Genomic DNA, 16,812 nt, shown 5'->3' with positions numbered 1-16,812 from the left:
TCCTGCAGTATTTCCATGCGGGCTTAGGTCTCATCCTATCTTGGTTTTGCTGTTGTCATGTTCAAATTTCCTAACCAATTTCATTTCTAGCATCATCACTTCTTACTCCTTTGATGCACTTTCACCTTTTTTTGCCCAATTTCCTCTTTTGGTGGTCCATTTTTGTAAAACATCGTGTGGTTTTGTCACTGGGAGACAAGGAGGCACCACAACTACATGCTTTGCTGTCTTGTGACCTGAAGAGCTGAATACAGAAGTGCAGTGACCAGTGACTGGCGGACTTTGACAAAGGCTCATGACGCCCACCTGCCATGTACGTAGTGACTTGAGGACTGAAGAGCTGGCTGAGGAGTTTGCACCTTATGAAGTTACTCACGGTTAATATACTGTGGTCCCTGAAATGTGAACCATGTTGTTGGGGGACTGGTGTGATTCAACTAAGCTGTAGTAACTACAACTTGTGCAAAGCGAGAGCTGCCTTATTGGATGATTATCTACGTGGATATTGAAGTCACAAAGAATGACAGCAGGAGTTGAGTGGAGATGAAGCTTGCAATCCAGTAGCTCAGGTTTTCAAGAAATGAGAAGGAACAGGCCAGGGGACTAGTAGGCAACAATGACACATAAAAGTAAAGGACTGTATATCCAGATTGCATAAATTTCCAGGAGCCAGAGCTTTTTACAGTCAGTGGGGTTGCCTACCTACCTCCTGGCTCTGAGGCATTAGCGATGAGGGATGAGAGAAAACCCAGCTTTTACTTGAGAGGGCTGCAGTGGGACTCTTCCTCAGGGAAAAGTCAGGTCCTTGTTAAGGAAAGAAACTCAAAATGCATCTGGAGGAGAGGGTGGGATGACAGAGGAGTTCTGTGAACCATGTAAACGACGGTCAATAACCTGCTATAAAGCTTTGAGAAGCAGGGAATCAGATTAGGGGGTGTTCAGATTTCTGTGGTGACATATGTTGAACAAAACAATTAACACATGAATAAATAAAAGAAGGACTATCAAAATAGTTGTGAGAGAGTGAGGACCCAGGCAAGAGATATCACAGCGGGTTTTTTTTTGTTTTTTTGTTTTTTGAGGTGGACCAGTTTTTAAAGTCTTTATTGAATTTGTTACAATATTGCTTCTGTTTTATGTTTTGGTTTTTTGGCCGCGGGGCATGTGGGATCTTAGCTCCCCCACTGGGGATGGAACCCTCACCCCCTGCATTGGAAGGGGGAGTCTTAACCACTGGACCGCCCGGGAAGTCCCGAGGGGATGATTTTGAGTCACTGCAAAAAAACCGAATCCATAGAATTTAACAATTAAGTACGAATGGGGGTTGGGACAAGGGCAAGAGAAAGCAGAACTGAAGGTAATTCTGAGCTGTCAAACTGAATGATAACAGGTAACATTTCAGGATTTGGTATGCTCCAGGGTTATGCTAAGTGCTGGGCATAAGTGCCTGACTATATATATTACCTCACTTAATTCACAAACCAACCCTAGGAGGAAGGCATAATTCTCACTTTACAAAGTCAGGTTCATAAGCGTCTGCTCAATACCGGGAAGTGTGTTTATCCTGATGAGGTCATCAGGAAGGAACACTGCTTAACAGAAGCCCTTCTTACGTTTGTTATTACTGATTTTTCTGTGACCAAAGTTAGCAAACAATAAATCCTGTTTTAAAGATTCTTTGGGGGCTTCCCTGGTGGCGCAGTGGTTGGGAGTCTGCCTGCCAATGCAGGGGACATGGGTTCGAGCCCTGGTCTGGGAGGATCCCACATGCCGCGGAGCAACTGGGCCCGTGAGCCACAACTGCTGAGCCTGCGCGTCTGGAGCCTGTGCTCCGCAACAAGAGAGGCCGCGATAGTGAGAGGCCCACGCACCGCGATGAAGAGTGTCCCCCGCTTGCCGCAACTAGAGAAAGCCCTAGCACAGAAACGAAGACCCAACATAGCAATCAATCAACCAATCAATCAATAAATAAATTAAAAAAAAAGAAATTGGGGTTATTAAAACACACAAGTGAAAAGAAAACTCTCCTCTGTCTTTCTGTTTTCCTGTTTATAGATTATTCAACTAATCAGTATTTTTACTGTCCATTAAGTTTGGCATGTGTTTTCAAGTTCTGACTATAACTTGAAAATAGTATGAATTATCACAGACATTACTGCTTGGCTCCACCAAGCCCACCCCCTGCCTCCTTGCAGGAGAAGCCCTGATTGACAGTGGTGTCCACTCTCCACACGGCCGTGTGCTTCAGGGAAGGTGAGCTCCAGCCCAGCTCAGGGAGTGAATCATGATGATAAAGCCATGAGAACATGGTTAAATTCTACCAAGTTAAACTCGTGTACATAGAATCTGAGGGGAGAGCAGGAAGACAGAAAGAACCCGGATCCTTGATCAAATGCCTGGGAAATACAATTTTCCTCTTTTTAAAAAATAATTACGTTAGGTTTTTCGGTTCTTGCAGCTAAAAAGAGCTTAACTAATGGACTAACAAATAGAAAGACTGCACACTTGGAAGTGTTTTGATTGGAGGGAGAGGTGTTAGTTAGGGAAGTATTAAATATATCAACATCTTTCTTTCAAACTTGGTAACTTCTTTCAAAAGAATGCATGTAGTATATTAAGATACCATTCAAAATATCTGCCTTTGGAAGTTTTCCAAAAATCTATCTTAACATTTACTTAATTTGACATTTTACAAGGTTGCATCATAATATCCTGTAGCAAATTCTAATTTTCTTAAATCTAACTAGGATGATAAATAATTCCCCCATATTATAATCCATCATAAGCATTCACGTATTCGTATATATATATGAAAAAGGCATATGCATATACCTCTTATACTTTTATACTTTGGGGTAATACAATGTTAATAAATATAACTAGTAAGTATAAAGGTAAAAATCCAGCTTTAACTTTGTTGTTAAAAGAATACAATTAAGCTTCAATTGGAGATATAAAAATATAGCTAATCAAAACTACTATGAGGTTCACAAATCTATAAATTTCATGTATTTTTGAAAAGTTGAGAAGTAAACACTCTTTAGTACATGTAACAAGCTATTCACAGTAAAGAGCAAATACTAAGGCCAATGCCACGTAAGTTTCAGTTTCATGTTTCGCAGCAACCCAGCTGTCCCACGCAACATCCCAGATCCATCTGCTGGCAATCTATGAGAGAAATGTTTAGAAGACCCACTTTAGATCGAACATGTTAAGTAGCAATTTTTAAATCTATACAAGTTTGATACTTTTTAGAAGATGCATCACTATCTCAGAAAGTTATACTTTAAAAGTAATTTGTCCAATTTTCCCTTTGCTGACAAGACTTGACAGTGATGCTTCCTGGGTCCATCTTTTCTTTTACTGGAGCTGGTAAGTTATCTAACACAGAAAGACGCTCCCTTAGCAGAGCGTGTGGGGGGCAGGAACAGGAGGCACTCTGTAATCTGGGTCTAGTAGTTCTGCGTGCGGTACTCTGCGGTGTTATAGTCCATAATAAGGAATTATTCTTCCCACCCTTAAAAGATTTTCGACCGAAAGTTTGTCTTGAAATTAAAAAATGGTATTGACTCTGTGAGCAGGCTGTTAAAAGAGAAACCCTAATTCCTCGCTTCACCTGCAAAGCCACACATAATCTTTTTCTGTGGTGGCTCTAAAATGGTCAAAAATCCTCTGTGGCATCTCCCTTCAAGAGGCTGTCTATTTTTCCACCCTGTGAATATGCATTGGCCTTGGGACTTGCTCTGAGCAAAAGAATGTAACACTGTGCAACTTCCAAGAAAGGCCTTAAGAGGTCTTCTGCTCTCACCTCCTGGAATGCTGTGAGGAGCCCCACATGTAAGGAAGCCCATTCGGTCCAGTGGAGGATGATGGCTCCTGTGCAGGGGGACCCAGGTGCCCCAGCCAACAGCCAGCACCAACTGTCACACCTGTGAGTGAGGCCGTGGTGGACCTCTAGGCCCAGCTGAGTCACTGGATGGCTGCAAGTGCTTCCGTGAGACCAGACGAAAATCCAAACAGCTAATCCAGGCTAAGCTGACCCACAGAATGATGAGCAAATAAATGGCTGGTGTCTTAGGCTGCTAAATTCTGGGGTGGGGCTACCTAAATACACCACAGCCTCTCTGGTTATTAGTCAAGCACAGCGAGTTCGCCCCGCCTTAGCGTCTCTGCGCTCCATGTTTTCTCTGCTTGGACATTCTCCCTGATCTTTGGCACGGCTGGTTTTTTCTTGTCATTCAGACATCAGAGGCCCTTCCCCATCTCCAGACAATCCCAAGTAGTCACTCCGTCCATGGAGCACTTGTCACTGTCTAGAAGCGTCTCGTTCCCCGAGTGTGCACGTAGGCTGTGGTGTAATTCTGTCCTCCCCGGGAGCCTTGCTGACTGCCGTGTGGGCGGCAGCCTTCCGTCCAGCCAAGTCCTCCCGCCAGGCTTCCTCATGGAGCCCCTCAGACTGTCCCGCCCCACACACTCGCGCTCAACTCACTAGAAACTCACACAGCTCTCGGGGTATAGCACTCTTACTTGTAAGTAATAGTAATAAGCCTTTCTCATGTAGGAATTGCTCAATAAATATTTATTGAGGTAATAAAAAAAAATAAGCCTTTCTGTTTATTGAGGACTCTGGGCTGGGCACTCTGTTAAGGATTTTAATACGGATAATCTCATTAAATCTTCACATTAACTCTAGCAAGTAGGTTTTATCATCCCCATTTTACAGAAGAAAAAACTATGTCCAGGCCAGAGGCAGTGTGTGTTGCTGCCAGGATTCATATCCAGGTCAACTGCACGCTAAAACCTAGGCTATTACATTCTCCGCATCATTTTATTTTCTTACACTCAAAATTGTGTTGCTTTATTTTCTTGACTGGAGTAAAAACTCCTTGGCATTCATGGTCCATGTCATATAATTTTCTGTATTTTCCTCAGTACCTATACCCATTATTTAGTGCCCTAAATAAATTTACTGGTTAATCAATTATTAAATGACATTAAATTGTCAAAACTGTTACGGTCAAGGAACAGAATACCCATACAATTTAATAAATTATTAACAGAAAATTACCATTTCTAGCTTAGTATTTTTCAAATAATTCATAGTGAAAGAAAATATAGTTCACATAATTATCCTTTCAGTCAAGATGCACCTCAAATGTGCCTTTGAGACATTGCAATAAATATCAAGTCACTTAGAGGGGAGACCTCATAGTTGAACTTGGTAGATGCTGATCAGTGAGGTACTTACATTGATTGCCTGACCCGTCTTTTGAATAAATAATACTTTTATAATGAACTTATAACGGTGGAACCCAAATTCTTTGACTGCTAGCAATATGCGATCTGCTAATTCAAGCGACAAATGAGAGAAGACTTTGTCATCATATTTGACATCTTTAAGATTTTCCTTCAAAAAAATTAAGAAAAATATTTTAATTTTCAAACCAAATATTTTCTAAACAAAAATTGACGTAGAATATGTGTCTGATTAATACATATAACTTTTTGAAAAATATACGTATTTCTAACCAAATAATATTAAATGGTTGATATGTTTACCAATTTATTTCAATAATAATTTTGAAGAAAATTTAGTTTTATTTCTTTATTTATTTTTTAATATTTGGCTGCATTGGGTCTTTGTTGCTGCACGGGCTTGCTCTAGTTGCAGGGAGCTGGGGCCTCTCATTGCAGTGGCTTCTCTTGTTGCAGAGCATGGGCTCTAGGCATGCGGGCTTCAGTAGTTGTGGCACGCGGGCTCAGTAATTATGGCTCACGGGCTCTAGAGCACAGGCTCAGTAGTTGTGGCGCATGGGCTTAGTTGCTCCGCGGCATGTGGAATCTTCCCAGACCAGGACTCGAACCCGTGTCCCCTGAATTGGCAGGCGGATTCTCAACCACTGCGCCACCAGGGAAGCCCCCTAGTTTGGTTTTTAAATTATGTTCAATTGCCCTTCATTAGCAACCCTTAAGCTTAAGTTTTCCTTTACTAGATTACTGTGCCAAACAGTTATTAGGGAGACACAAGAGGAATTTTAAAACAAAGCTTCTGGGAATTCTTAGGTAGAGAATCTTAAATCTTTTTCAAATTTATGTATTTGCTAAAATTCAGGAGCAGAGCCTGCATTATGTTATTCCTGTCTCTTTTTTTGGCCACATGGCACGTGGGATCTTAGTTCCCCGACCAGGGATTGAACCCACACCCCCTGCATTGGAAGGGCAGAGTCTTAACCACTGGACGACCAGGGAAGTCCCTATTCCTGTCTTCTTGTCTCCACAAATTAAAGGCCACTGCTTTCTAATCCTGCTTCTATGGCTTCTCACTCTACTGCTTTTTTCTGTGGCCTCCAGGAGAATATCAAGGAAATCAAAGATTTCTCATGTTTGTTACTAAATTAATATATAGCTGGGGGCAGGCGGGGAGACAGATGTGGGCCACGAAGGACTACATTTTCCTACAAACCGTAAGCAGACCTGAACCAGCTGGTGAGCAGGTGGCACCTGGCTTTGATTAACTGACTCAGACCAATGATAAATTAACCAATGTTCTGAGTTCTAATGACAACAAATGGATGCCTACCTGGTAATTTTATAGGCAAGTAAAACCAAATAAATTACCCATTTTTTGGTTTTGGTTCCCTTCTAGAATGCTTCTGGATCTAAACTGGGTCTAGAAGCATTTAGTTCCCTCAGGCAATTGGCTCAATCTTTTGGACACTTAGCAACATCCATTCTCCCTTCTGAATCTGCCTAAGAGATCCCAGACTTTATCTACATAAGTGTTCATTTTTAATAAATAAAGAGCACGTGTTATAGGAAGATACCTATAAGCTCCATCAGTATATACTGTTTCCGTGTCTAGAACTGTGTTCAATTTTCCCTAAACGCAAAGGAAAATCCCCGGCCTCTCTATGACCCCTAGCCTTCCACCTATATTTCCAATAAGCTGTTCCAGGTCCCATCATGCTCAATGCAATTCTATAAGCTATCATATGCAAATACAATTTGAAATTCTACTATATTCAATAAACTTGAACTCAGTCTATGTGGTAGGGGTGAGTGAGAGACACACCAAAATGTATACTCAATCACAAATGCTTGCTATTAGTGTTTAGATCAGAGAATTAATAATTATTTTATTGTATTGAATTGAATTTATTTCCTTAAGTTATAAGCCATAATATCTTTACCAAATATTATCTGATAATTATTAATTCAACTTAGAAATGTATCTATGTCTATGGTGGTGGAGGGAGGTTGGAGGGTAGGTTTCCTAAATATTCTTCTGTATTAATAAAGATTAATTCATTTAAGAATTAACTTTGATACAATTAAAGGGACATTAATCATTTATACAGAATAAACTAAACACATGCTTTCTTCCCAATAGCTAGCTTACACCAGTTATTACTAAAGGAGTGCGTCTTGTAAATTAGAGGTGGGGGAGGGAGATTAGGCTGGGTAGAGTCCCACAAAGGGAATCTGGTCATCAGAAAAATCCTGTGTGCCTGGTGCCCAAAGGTGAAAAGGGGATTCAGAAAAAGTGGTCCCTTAAACAAACATTCTATAATTTAAAAGTTTTTAATTTGGCCCTTTATTAGGAAAGATGGTCAAGGGAATTCTTTCCATCTGAACCATGTAGTCTTCAGATACCAACAGTAGTATAATTAATATTGGTATTAGTATTACAGTATTAATTTTGTAAAATTGAAGAAGCTTTGTTGGACTAGCCTGAAAACATGTGTCTGAGTTTCAAACTGTCTTAAATGAACTTTAGATTCCAGCTGGTTTAATGAAGAAGAAAACCCATGCATAAATTGGGGATTGCCTGTTCTTAAGATGTTTCAGTGTCGTCATGAATCAATTTTTCACACATATTCAATATGGGTTTTTTTTATTCATTCCTCCAAATATGGGAGACACATGGAACCTGAAGGATAAATAATTTATGGATAATTAAGAGTTAAATGAAATAGCAAAAGAATATTCCTTTTGGTCTAGCTTTAATCATAGCATCAACATGAAGATTATTGAGTATGACTACAAAGTACTTTCATATTTTCAGAGATAAAAGCTACAAAAAAATCAACCAGGGTAACTATACTGCCATAAATCTTAATACAGTTTATCAAACCCCCAAAGCTAAGATATTGCTATCATATATATCTATCAACCTACCTTTAATATCTGCTGGACTTTCGTTTCTACTGAATGAGCCTGGAATTTTTTCAGTGGCTCCATTCTATATGAATTAGCAAACTTTAGTTTTGCCAGGGCACTCTTCCATTCTTTACCTGTATCAGCAATTGAGTCATCAAATGGTGGCTCTACGTACTGAACATCATGAATTGATTCTCTCAGTCTTTCTCTTAAAATCTGTGCATACTGAAAGGAGGGAGAGAGAGACAGAGAGAGAGAGATTACTTTTTTAATTGTAAAATGAAATTTCGGTTTTAAGAACCCTGGTGCAATGGGACAGGACTGACACAAAGCTTGGAAATCCATTATAAGACTTCTATGATTATGTGGTTGCTAAATCCTAGATTCACTCCTGGCTATCAATTTGGTAAAAGAAGAAAAAAGAATATAGTTATCATCTATCTATTTATCTATAAACACAAATACACCCAAACACAAATTTGAATGCATATATTTAGAACATCCATGGAAGATGCAAAAGAACTAGAAACAAGAGTGGCCCCTGAGAGAGCAACTGAGTGGCTAGAAGACTGGTATGTAAGGAAAACCTTTCATGTTCCCTGCCCTGACATTATGAAAATATTATCCTTTATTGTCTTCTTATAATTTTAATTATTTTATCTTTGAATAATACAATTATTTACATTAACACATTTGTCTTAAATTGAAAAGATAACAAAAGTGTATTGATTTGGTATATACATCTTTCTGTGCTTTTTACATTCAACATTTATTGTATGACATTCAACCTGTCTTAAAGAACTACTGATTTAGTGGCTACTATGGTTCAGTTAAGTACTCTAGGCTCTGAAGTTACAGTGGTGAACTTCATTATAATAAGCAGGAATTAATTGTTTTACTTGTATTAACTCATGATCAAGGACTCTGCACTCATGGAGTTATCCTTCTAGTGGGGAGGAGGACTGATAGACAATAAAAACGTATATAGGGAAATGAATAAGCCACTTTAAATAGTGGTAATTGCTATACAAATAAAATCACATGACTTGATAGAAACTCATCATGAGGGCCTAATTTGGACTGAATAATTGGAGAAGTCCCTTCAGTCCCGTTTGGGCTGAAGTCTAAAAGGAACAGGAAATAGGAAGGACAAAGAACATGTTCTGAGAATAGACGTGTGTTTGGTGTGTCTGGATCATTTGGAGTGAGGAAAATAGTAGTAACAGAATAAGGTTAAAAAGGTATCATGGGGCTTCTCTGGTGGCGCAGTGGTTAAGAACCCACCTGCCAATGCAGGGGAGACGGGTTCGAGCCCTGGTCTGGGAAGATCCCACTTGCCGTGGAGCAACTAAGCTCATAAGCCACAACTACTGAGCCCGCGCACCTAGAGCCCATGCTCCGCAACAAGAGAAGCCACCACAATGAGAAGCCCGCATGCTGCAACTAGAGAAAGCCCGCACGCAGCAACGAAGACCCAACGCAGCCAAATATAAATAAATAAAATAAATACATTAAAAACAAAAAGGTATCATGTAGGACTAAGTAGAATTTGAAAAGGAATTTGAAATTTATTCTCAGAACAATGAGGAGCCATTGGAAGGATTTAAACGGGCAAGTGATATTTTCTAATTTACAGTTTTAAAAGATTATTGTGGCTGCTGTATGGTGAATAGATTATAGGGAGATCAGGGCCTGAGGTAATAATTTATAGTTTAAAATACTTGTTTACAAATAATGTTAATGATAAATAACTTCATAACTGTACAATAGCTTTTCAAACCAGGAACATGGTTTGCTTCTGCATTTACAGAAGAACTTTTATTTACAATTAATTTTTTATGTTACAAAAATTTCTTTCAATTTATTCTGAAGCATTAATTCCTTTGATATTCTTTCAATGTCCCATTTAAGGTGCTTTAAAAACACATTTTATGTTTTTAGGAGTTGTATAACATAAAAATACCATTGTTCCCTACTAAAATTTTATTAATTTTAATGTTTATTACATCTTGATTTTCCTACAGTTCTACGTATTTCTATCACTCCTCTTCATTTTTCACACCTTACTTCATAGACCAGTAGTTTAAAATGTATATATTAAAAATCATATTCCCAGGAATACTATGGGAAAATATTTATTCTCTACCATTGATGTTTCTATGTGGCAGAAACTGTTATTGGAGCAATACTTCCCCTTCTTTGCCCTCTCATTTGTTCCTCTCTGAGGGAGTTTATATGATAAGCAAGTTAGGGAGAGGAAGAGCATGTTTAGTGCAGAATCTCCCCAGCTCTCCTCTTGACATCTGATTATAAGAAGTACATATTTTCTGTTCCACCACTGCATATGCTTTACAGAGATAGGACATCATCTTAGATATATGTCATCATCCAGCTAGACCCATGACTAGGTGAGCTGCTTTAATTTAGGTAGAAATGTTACCAATTTTCATCCTATTTTTAATCCCTAATGGTTTGTTAATATGGTGAGTTACATTGATTTTTGAATGTTAAACCAACCTTGCATTCCTGGAATAAACCACACTTGAGCATATTATTATTATTTTACTGAAGTTTGTACCTTTTAACCCCCTTCACCCATTTTGCCCACCCTCCAGCCCTTTCCCCACACCCCCAACCTCTGGCAACCACCAATCTGTTCTGTGCATCTGTGAGCTTCCACATATAAGAGAGATCATATGGCATTTATCTTTCTCTGACATTTCATTTAACATAATGCACTTGAGACACATCCATGTTTTTGCAAATGGCAAGATTTCACTTTTTTTTATATATACACCATATCTTCTTTATTCATTCATTCATCAATGGACATTCAGGTCATTTCCATATCTTGGCTATTGAAAATAATGCTGCAATGAACATGGGGGTGCATATACCTTTTTGAGTTAGTGTTTTTGTTTTCTTCAGATAAATACCCAGAAGTGGAATTACTGGATCACATGATAGTCCTATTTTTAACTTTTTGAGGAACCTCTCTACTGTTTTCCATAGTGGCTGCATGAATTTACAGTCCCACCAACAGTGCACAAATGTTCTCTTTTCTCTACATCCTCACCAACACTTATCTCTTGTCTTTTTGATAATAGCCATTCTAACAGTTGTGAGTTTTGATATGAAACTTTCCTGATGATTAGTAATGTCGAGCATCTTTTCATGTACCTGTTGGCCGTCTGTATGTTTTCTTTGGAAAAATATCTATTCAGATCTTCTGCCCACTTTTTTCACTAGATTTTTTTTTTTTTTTGGAATTGGAATTGGAATAGGGATTGGAATTTCAAAAGGGATTGTATTATATTAAATCTGTAGGTCCCTTTGATACTATGGAAATTTTAACAATATTAATTCTTCCAATCCATGAGCATGAAATATATTTCTATTATGTCTTCAATTATTTTTCATCAATGTCTTACAGTTTTCAGTGGACAGGTCTTTCATCTCCTTGGTTAAATTTATTTCTAAGTATTTTATTCTTTTTGATGCAATCGTAAATGAGATTGTTTTAATTTCTCTTTCTGTTAGTTCATTATTAGTACATAGAAACTCAACAGAATTTCTTACATTGATTTTGTATCCTGCCACTATACTGGATTTGTTTTTTAATTCTAATGGTTTTTTTTTTTTTGGTAGAGTCTTTAGGATTTTCTATATATAATATCATGTCATATACAAAAAGCAACAATTTTGCTTCTTCCTTTCCAATTTGAATGCCTTTAATTTCTTTTTCTTACCTAATTGTTCTGTCTAGAAATTCCAGGACTATGTGAATAAAAACAGCAAAAGTGGGCATCCTTGTCTTTTTCCCGATCTTACAGGAAAAGCTTAGTTTTTCACTACTGACTATAATGTTAGCTGTAGGCTTTTGATATACAGCCTTTATTATGTTGAGGTACATTCCCTCTATAACCACCTTGTTGAGAGTTTTTTAAAAAAACCATAAATGGGTGTTAATTTTTGTCAAAGCTTTTTCTGCATCTATTCGAATTATCATGAGATTTTTTTTTTTTGATCATGAGATTTTTATCCTTCATTTTGTTAATGTGGTGTATCACACTGACTGATTTGCAGATGAACCATCCTTGCATCCCTGGAATAAAACCCCTTCGATCATGGTGTATTATCTCTTTAATGTGCTATTGAATTCAGTTTGCTAATATTTTGTTGAGGATTTTTCCATCTATGTTCATCAGGAATACTGGCCTATAATTTTCTTTTCTTGTGGTGTCCTTGGCTGGTTTTGGTATTAGGGTAATGCTGGCCTTGAAAATGAGTTTGGAAGTGCTCCCTCCTCTTCTATTTTTTTGGAAGAGTTTGAGAAGGACTGGTATTAATTCTTATTTTAATATTTGGTAGAATCCACCAGTGAGGCCATCTGATCCTGGACTTTTGTTTTAGGTAGGTTTTTGATTACTGATTCAATCTCCTCACTAGTAATCAGTCAATTCAGATTTTTTCTTTCTTTATGACTCAGTCTTGGAAGGTTGTATGTTTCTAGGAGCTTATCCATTTCTTCTAGGTTGTCCAACTAGTTGGCGTAGTGATCTCTTATGGTGTTTTGTATTTCTGTGGTATCAATTTTAATTTTTTCTCTTTAATTTCTGATTTTATTTGAGTTTTCTCTCAAGTCTTGGTCAGTTTGTCCCCTCTCCTCACTTGGGGATCCAAAGATAATAAAAGTTTTGCCTGAAATTTTCCCATAGCTCATTTCAGATTTTCTATTGCTGTCTCTAAATTCACTAAGCCTGCTCTGCAGTGTCAAATCTGCTGTTAATTCCACTCAGTTTATTTTACATTTCCAACATTATATTTTTCATCTGTAGAGGTTTGACCTGGATTTACCACGCTTAATCTTTTCTGATTTTTTTAAAAAATATTTATTTATTTATTTGGCTGTGCCCAAGTCTTAGTTGCAGCAAGTGGGATCTTTGTTGCCGCAGGCGGGATCTTAGTTGCCACATGCAGGATCTTCAATGAGGCATGCAGAATCCTTAGTTGCAGCTTGCAGGATCCTTAGTTGCGCCATGTGGGATCTAGTTCCCCGATCAGGGATCGAACCCAGGCCCCCTGCATTGGGAGCATGGAGTCTTAACCATGGGACCACCAGGGAAGTCCCTCTCCTCATTCTTGAACAGAACATAATATTAACTCTTTCTATAATATCAGTATTTTATAACTGCTTTAATGTGATGAAAACTAATATAATACAATAACTGTTTTATAATAACCACTTTAGTGTCCTTTTATACTATTTCTATCTTTTTATCATTTCTGGGTGTTTTGTTTCTTCTCTCCATTTTGAGTTGTACTTTTCTGCTTCTTTGAAGGTATGCTAATTAAACACCAGATACTGTGAATTTTACCTTCTGTTTTTGCTGTATATTTTTGTATTCCCACATGCATTCTTGAGCTTTCTTCTAGAATGCAGTAACGTGGAAACACTGTAATCCTCTTGAGGCATGTCTTTAAGCTCTGATAGGCCGAACTAGAGAAAACCCTAAGTCTAGGGCTTTTTTCCCCCAATACTGAGACAATACACTTCTTAGCACTCTAACCAATGCCCTATGATTTACATGGTTTTCCACTCTTACTGGTGGGAAAAAAAAATCTATTTTGTGTGAGTCCAAGGATTTTTTTCTGTTTCTTTTGGGTGGTTCTTTCTCTAGCCACACCTGACTTCCTCACCAGATGCACTGATGTACTAAGCTGAAGACTTGAGGAAAATCCTCTGCAGATCTTGGGAACTGTTTGTACAGCTCTCTCCTCTCTAATACTCTGCTCTTATATCACCCTGACCTACCCTGACTCCCAAATCATTCTCAACTAAGGGAGACATCTCCATAAGGTATGGGCTGGAAGCCCTCACCAGGCAGTACGTTAGGGGAAATCTTGGGGCTCACCTTTCTTGTGTCTCATCTCTCAAAGATCACAATCCTGTCTTACCTTACATCCAGCCAGTGGAAATAAGTACTTCATACATTTTGTGTAATTTTCTGTAGTTTCTGGTAGGAGTTACTCCATGTTGGCTTCTAGTAGAAGTCCTTACTCAGAAATAAACCTGCTGTTTTAATCATCTGTCAGACTGCTTTATGTTTTAGTTGGGGAAGAAAGGCATTATAGCTCCCCAAACCTCTTAAAAATGAAATTTTTATTTTGTTCTTTTCCATTAATAGAATGCTTCTCCAGGGTACTGCCATCTTCTTTTCCTCTCACAATACACCCAACGGATACAACTATATTATATCATTAACAGTGGCTCTCAACTGCAATGAATTCCTTGGGGATAGGGCATGCATTTGTGGTTTAAAAATAACAATCAGAGATTCTAATATGCTGAAAACTCACATCTCTGCCATTTCTTCCATATATATATTGGCTTTCTGATTTAGTATTCTCTTTATTAAGAGTATTTTATCTCTTAATTAAGGAAGAATCTTTGTAGTCACTTCCAAAAATTAGAAATAGGTTTTAAATATGAAGAACTTTTTGGTATCTGAGTTTAATTATTTAACCGGAGTTAAATCTGAGTTTAATTATTTAACCTATTGATATGGCATTTCCTTATGTTGAGCCTACAATCCTAGAAAAAGAAGAGCATGGTCATGAGATGCCATTACATTAATGTATTTCTAAAAGCTGTTTGCTAGTATTAAAGATTTTCAAATGTACGTAGACAAGTGAGACTAACCAAGTTTTCAATTTTCAGTAATTTGTTTAAGGTTTTGGAATCTTTGGTTGCAAACAATAAGCACGGAATCTTGTTAACCATATACATAACTAATTGGAAAGATATGGAGTAGCTCACAGAACGGAAGAGAAGCCTAAAGAGTCAGACACTTGAGGCAGTTCAGTATGCCTCCTTCAATTTAAATTAATCTCAACCATTTTCTTTAATTATTACAGGAAGAGTTCATCTAATCAGCCTAGTTTTGGTCTCATCCTCACCACAAAGTTAAGGAAGGTGACTGACAGTCCCACCAAAACTCTATCCAATAGGGAATTACTTAATTCTCTGAAGGAAAATTGAGTTCCTACTAGTAGAAGAAAATAAATGGATGCAGGAGAGAGAAAATCAAAAGACATTTATAACGATTAAATTGTGTGTCTTAATCTTTCTTATGCTCAGGATCATGAGAATAATCAGCTACCTGAAAGTTAGGAATAACTAATTAGTGACTCACTGCCCTCAGGCACATTTAGTGAGCATTTGTGAAATCTTTTCTCAGTCTCTTCCCAATTCAAATTTCTTACCTGTAGAAGCCCAGATTTTAAACACATCTATGGTTAATCACATTCATAGCAAATAAGCAAGAACTGCCTTGGTCCATGTCCCCCTTTCCCCAGATTCTGGCCTATATACCAAGTGAACCTATCGGTCGTCCCCTCCTTTTGGATTCAGACTTCTTCACTTTTCAAGACTTCAGATCTTCAGTAGACAGTAAGTTTATAAAAGGCACCTCAAAATACAAATATTTTTCATTACTGCAGGTGACCTATCTGTTTCTCAGACTTATTATGAGGCAATACAACAAAGTTTCTGGGAGCATGAATTTAAAATCCAATATATTAAGGTTTCTAGCCTTGCTGTGCTTTTTCTTGGTTCTGCGAACTTGCCCTATTTATTTTTCCTCCTTTTGTTTCTCTTTCCTCTGTAAAATGCAGACACCAAAGAGCAGTCATTAGAACCTGAAATGCTGCCAGGACTTTTTTTTTGGGGGGGCGGTGGGAAGGATTCTGTTATTTGAAATAAGGGTCTTCAAAAATTAGTGTTTTGCCTACTATCTCTCCTTCATCCTGTTGATTATGGGTCCCACGAAGTAGTATGAAAAGAAACAATTATAGGCAAGTGGACCAGAAGTCCCAGCTCTATCATTACAGTTTTGTACCCTTGGACAAATTATTCTCTCTCTCAAAGTCTCAATAAAAGATGGAGTGTCCATCACAGTAATGGTTTTCACACTATGCTCATACAGAAATCCTGGTGTTATACCACCAATAAAATTGAATGTCATTTTGCATTAATTTCAGACAGTAAGTTAATGGACAGAATTATTTTCAATTTAACTTTCTCTCTCGTATGTTCTTCAAATACTGAGGCTGCTGCTGTTTACAAAAACTCAAAACATCTCATTGTTCTGCTTGGTATATCCAATCCAAATATTATTACTATTATTATTTTGAAGCACAGCACACATACACCTACTTCTGGTTAGTAAAGCAGCGGTTTGTGTGGTGGCACTAAACACACTAAAATTACGTATTTCTGGGGAAAGCGCCTCTTAGGAAACCTGAGCTGAACAAATCTGAAGAGAGCTGAAGAAGCTGTTTCAGTCAGCGCGGTGGTCCAAGATCTACACCACAAAAGCCGGGGCTCTGCAGCCTAGGGGTTGGCCCTCGTTCCGAGTCTCCTCACTCACTGCCTCCTTCTCGAACATGCTAGGCCTCCTCTCTTTCCGAGGCGTCATCGGCGGCTGCGGAGGCGCCGCGGTCGAGGGCGGATGCCCCGCGGTCGAGGGCGGATGCCCACCGCGTCCCCGCTTCTCCATCGCCCAGGCTCTCGCGGACGCTTCCCGCGAGAGGGTCTGGCTCGCGCCTGCGCCGCGGAAGCCGGAAGTGCGCCGCAGGGAGGGCCGTGAC

At 38.5% G+C, this 16,812-nt stretch overlaps 1 protein-coding gene across 1 annotated transcript; it reads right to left on the bottom strand.

Moving 5' to 3' along the window:
• Positions 1-3,057: 3,057 nt before the first annotated feature.
• DYNLT2 (dynein light chain Tctex-type 2) lies at positions 3,058-16,741 on the bottom strand. The gene is made up of 4 exons (XM_061207529.1): positions 16,593-16,741; positions 8,179-8,385; positions 5,249-5,407; positions 3,058-3,168 (listed from the first exon to the last, which is right to left on the bottom strand). Exons 1-4 carry the CDS (start codon positions 16,719-16,721, stop codon positions 3,058-3,060), a joined length of 606 nt encoding a protein of 201 aa, XP_061063512.1. The 5' UTR covers positions 16,722-16,741.
• Between the last annotated feature and the right edge of the window lie 71 nt (positions 16,742-16,812).

Source organism: Eubalaena glacialis, chromosome 12 (genome assembly GCF_028564815.1).
Source record: "Eubalaena glacialis isolate mEubGla1 chromosome 12, mEubGla1.1.hap2.+ XY, whole genome shotgun sequence".
Taxonomy (NCBI): Eukaryota; Metazoa; Chordata; class Mammalia; order Artiodactyla; family Balaenidae; genus Eubalaena; species Eubalaena glacialis.
This window is presented reverse-complemented; position numbering and strand designations above follow the sequence as displayed.